This window comes from Nematostella vectensis, chromosome 1 (genome assembly GCF_932526225.1).
Source record: "Nematostella vectensis chromosome 1, jaNemVect1.1, whole genome shotgun sequence".
Lineage (NCBI taxonomy): Eukaryota > Metazoa > Cnidaria > Anthozoa > Actiniaria > Edwardsiidae > Nematostella > Nematostella vectensis.
Genome location: NC_064034.1, coordinates 8,711,726 through 8,716,487, shown reverse-complemented (window position 1 = coordinate 8,716,487; position 4,762 = coordinate 8,711,726). Strand labels below are relative to the sequence as shown.

Below are 4,762 nucleotides of genomic sequence, written 5' to 3'. Positions count from 1 at the left end.
TCTTTCATTATCTCCACGACAGTGGTATGAGGAAAGGAGCAAAGTTCGGCTTGCCACGCGCTTTTCCATACACGGAAAACCACAAAGGGATTCAATCCATGGGAATAATTACGCGTGGTTATATAACAGCGGTAAGACAAAAGAGAAAGCCTCTTAAAATCCAAATATTTTTGGGAAACTTACTCCGGCCCACGTCTGTCGATTACCTTATTAAGCCACACAGACACCGCTCCAAAACGTGCCTGTACTAAACGAGAATACGTAAACGTTCACCAAAACGCGCCAGCGTGGAAATGGATTAGATATGTTTTGATATGTACATTGATTGGCTGAACTTGCTTGTGACTGACAGCTAACAGATCATACAGGATAATATAGTTATGTTGCAACAGAACAACATTCCGAAACATTTTTATGTTCTTTTTCTGGGATGAAATTTAAAATTATCACTCAAGAATGAAATTAAATAGCGATAAAAATTAAAGTTCTCGTATGTGGGAAACGTTCGAATGATTAGGATTTTGTCTTATCAGAGAAACAAGAAAACTCGGCCCATTGTTTAGACGTCATCGTCTTGTGACGTCATGCAAACAGACAAGTTTAGGAAATGCTCAAAGGCAAACCAATAAATTATTTCTAGAGTGCTTTAAATAAAACGTACACTTGGTACTAATGAAACTGATGAAAATTATTTGATGGGAAGTAAACTTTTTATTTTTGCGCTAAAGATAGTGTGCAATGAAAAAAATGAGAAACAATGCTTACTATCTATCGAAACACATATAAAAAATGAGACAAAAACACACAGTACTGGTGCCAAGAAGTGTTTGTCTCCATCAAGCCATTGTTTAAGCTACTGGTGCATAAAATCCATTCGTGAACTCTATTTTAGCTGTTGTTCTAGCTCTATAATAAATTGCTCTTCTTGTAAATAAGTACACCATAGGTGACAACCATTTTTTTTTTTGAAAGACCAGCTGGTAACGTTTGTGTATTTTGTTTGAGTGTGATTTATATAACAAGATCTGAGAACTGACATCTCTTTAATGGTAATGCACGAGCTACAGTAAAACCCTGTTAGGGCACCTTCAGGAACCTACAATACCATCCTCCATAACGAAATTCCTTATTAAGGGGTAAACATTTAAAGAAAATGTATTTAAAATGTCATTGGGACTTGAAAAATGAGGCGTCATCATTCAGTGGTTGTCCTAAGCCAGGATTCCACTGTATGACTTTGCAAACCATTTCAACAACAGGTAGAACACTACCTTTAGGCTGCAGAGTATGAATAAGCAACCAGAGGGAATTGTTGACTAGAAGAGCCCATTCTTGTAACCAGCCACCTGAAGTCATTACTACTTTTCTTTTACCTTGTGACAGGCACTTATAATAGCTTTACTGACTGTACTATCTGCACTTCACCTGACTCACCCCTCTATACCAGTACTGGGTCCGCAAGTGTCCTATAGATAGTACAAAGCCCAGTGGCAGTTCTAAGTGTATGATAAAAGACGTGTGATAGCCTTTAGGTAGTTATATTTAGGTACACTTGCTTTGGTGGTAGTTCTTTCTTGGTGATTAGCTGGATTTGGTATCTTCCAAAGGTGGACCAAACTCCTGGATAGTCTTTGTAACAAGAATCAAATGATCCATGAAGGAGTTAGCTGATACCCTAAGAGTTCTTGCTTCTTTAGCAGTCAAGGATCTGGCAAATTCAGTAAAAAAGTCCATGTTAACAAATATGAAAGAAATAAAAAGAGTGAATTCAATTACTGTTTCATTATTTATTGTCACAATTGATCATACATTAACAACAAATGTCTTAATGTAAAAACTTGAATCTGCTCAAACCCAAATTGGATAACTTGAATTCCTTGATAACTCATACTGAGTTTGTTTTTCCCTTGAATTTAAACCTAATTCATAGTCATTTACACTTGAATGACTCTAAACAAAAATAACTCGAAATATGTGCTTATTTGAACTATCCTTCATGACACATTCAATTATCTTGCACCTATCCATAGCTTTAAAAAAACATGAGAAAATACAGTGAATGTATCAGAAGTACCAGATAGCTATTACGGGAGAATACAGCAAATGTATGGATATTTTCAAGAAAATTAGATTGAGAAAAAGTTCAAAATCTTGTTTTAACATTGGCACATACGGATAGATACTTTTTTGTCCTGTTATACATGAAACAATGGTCAGATAATATATAATAAATTATATTTTTAAGTAGATTAGAATGGAAATAAGTTATTCCATTCACCCCTGCACTAGAACATGCTGGTTCTGCTTTCTTCAGCCTTCTTCTTGTAGCAATATTTCATTATTACTGATAAACACTTACACATTGAGGATGTTACCAGCGACAGATATCTCCTTCTTGACACATCCTCGTTTCGGTTCAGGATCCACAGAAAGCGACCTACACGCGATCAAAGCTTCTTCCGAACAGCCAAACGGCACAGAAAGATCTCTGGAGTCTCGTTCAGAATAAAACATGACAAGACAGAAATTATAACTAAACACGCTAGATCATTGCTAAAGAATTTGCAATCTCTATAAAAAATATAATAGAATAGAAATCAGGGTGCATTGGGCTCAAGCAAAGAAGAAAAAGGATACAATTTAAGGTCATCCGCCATGTTGGACGAGAAGAGAAATGAAGGGTTTGGTGAAGAATCAACCACAGGAGCCCCACATGTGGAGAAAGCCAGACACAAAGTCGGGAATGTAACTCTTTTTTTGTTCCCTGCAAACAAGCGTCGTATGTTTTCTTAGCTAAAGTCACTGATTGGAAGCTTGAACTTTTTAAGTATGTATGTTCTAACCCAAAGAAACCCATACCACTATCTCATGCTGTGTTATGCCTTTTTCAAGGTGTTATTTTCATATCAAAAAAGAAATCATAATCCGGGATCTGTTACAATCCCCGTTGATTCGATTGAATGGCTCTGGGTTCAGTGGCGGGTCTTGGGGAGGGAATGAGGGCTGGTTGTACGGCAAAGAATGTAGCCAAGAAAGGAAAGAGATATGCTTTATACCATAAGATAGACATACCTTGGAGTAGAAAGCTATTGGTTATAAGTACCAAACTTCCCGATACCTCAAATGCTGACAGCACCTTCTCACTCCCTTTCCTATGAGGGCCCCTGTTTCTGATAAGATGAAAAAAGACTCGGATCAAACCCTGCGTTATAGTAAAGTCTACAAGGTCTGCTATGAAACATTAACTTATACTATTTTTAATTCTTTATGGCGAACGTGCATGCCGTACCTTAACATCGGGAGTTCTAGATACCTTGCTAATTAGGGTCACACGTGCAAATAATTCTTAGATGGCAGTTACGTAACGAATGTATTGCTAGAAGCTTCACAGCCTAACCAATGTATTATCAGAATGAAGGCGCTGACCCTAGCACCACTAGAATCTATTTAGCATGGGTCACTTGCACGTGTACCACATACAACGCAAAAGCGGTTATGCAATAGGAGAAAGTCTGTTTTTTGGCGAAAGCGGAGAATACAGCCGAAAGGGTTTTACTACACCTGAAGGACGGGCAATCTGTAATAGTTTAATCCAGGCAAGCCACCAAGATTTACAGTGTATCAGCGCTTAAGTGTGTCAAATGGGTTTATAAAGCAGAGGAGCGTAGCCACAGCCCCCCCCCCCCCTTTCTAGCAGCCAAAAATACAGTAAATGTATGAAACATCTAAAATACAGAAGAAAATGCCTTGAAAGTCCCTTTTGTGCCCCCTCCTGTTAAAAAACCTGGCTACGCCGCTGTAAAGCCATCGTGTACTGTACATAAAAAGAGCGCATTGTACAACCTGGTGACCTTAAATCTCGCTCGGCCAATCTCTTGGAGGCCTGGGTCTAAGGGCTTTTCAAGACTTGTGTGATAAAGATTTGACCAAGCGATAAAGTTTTTCTTGACACATTTTTGCCTCGAGTCTCAAATTGAAAGGAATCAGCATTTTTCACCATGTTTTATGGAGATCAGGGAGCGGGTAAACTTTAGCTCTTCTAAATATGGGCATCAATGCCCATATAAGGCAATGCATACGAAGGACACTATCCGTGGGGAATATGTTTGATATGCTGTACATAAAAAGAGCGCATTGTACAACCGCAAACGCTACTTCAGGGGCTGATCCAGGAGTTGCAAAAAGGGGGGGGGGGGGGGCGAAGCAAGGGCTTCAGGAAAGGGGGCCGGATTCATTGTTCTTTCGTGGATTTCCTTGTATTTCTTGTTATTTCTAAGCCAAATGTCTGAAAATAGGGGGGGAGGGGGCGGCCCATCCTTAGGTTCCGCCCCTGCACCTGAGACTGCTCGTAAGAGCTGTACTGGACAAAAAAACGAAACAATCAAATATGTCATTTGTAATCGACTCTAAAGAGCTTTAATGAGACAATGGGAGGAATAGGGCTGGAGGGATTGTGGCTTCTTTTGGCAAAGAGTTCCGCTAAAATCAATACAAGCAGTATTAAAAATGTATAACATCGTATTTTATCAAGCAATCAATTTATACATGTACTACACATATTAAGGTACATAAACGCGCATTCATGTAAAATCCCATATCCGCTCAGAAAAGTGGTGTGTATGTGTGTGTGTGTGTGTGTGGGGGGGGGGGGATGGGGGGAGGGAGAGGGTAACTTTCATTACAAGATTAAAAGAAAGGGAAAGAACGTAATGGGCTGACGAAATCGAGGTCAAAATATGGCGCCCAATACACGACATTAATA

At 39.1% G+C, this 4,762-nt stretch overlaps 1 protein-coding gene across 1 annotated transcript; it reads right to left on the bottom strand.

The window, feature by feature from the left end:
• Window positions 1–1,026: 1,026 nt before the first annotated feature.
• Window positions 1,027–3,166, bottom strand: LOC5520449. The gene is made up of 4 exons (XM_048724248.1): window positions 3,073–3,166; window positions 2,638–2,764; window positions 2,360–2,488; window positions 1,027–1,708 (listed from the first exon to the last, which is right to left on the bottom strand). Exons 2-4 carry the CDS (start codon window positions 2,655–2,657, stop codon window positions 1,582–1,584), a joined length of 276 nt encoding a protein of 91 aa, XP_048580205.1. The 5' UTR covers window positions 2,658–2,764; window positions 3,073–3,166; the 3' UTR covers window positions 1,027–1,581.
• Window positions 3,167–4,762: the final 1,596 nt, after the last annotated feature.

Bases quoted from the DNA above. Each gene is read 5' to 3' on its own strand.
- LOC5520449 (XM_048724248.1), bottom strand. From the start codon at position 2,657: ATGGCGGATGACCTTAAATT. The intron at 2,489-2,637 runs GTATCCTTTTTC...ACGAGACTCCAG, and splicing joins ATGGCGGATGACCTTAAATT to AGATCTTTCTGTGCCGTTTG. The intron at 1,709-2,359 runs GTAAGTGTTTAT...TGAATTTGCCAG, and splicing joins GCTGGTAACATCCTCAATGT to ATCCTTGACTGCTAAAGAAG.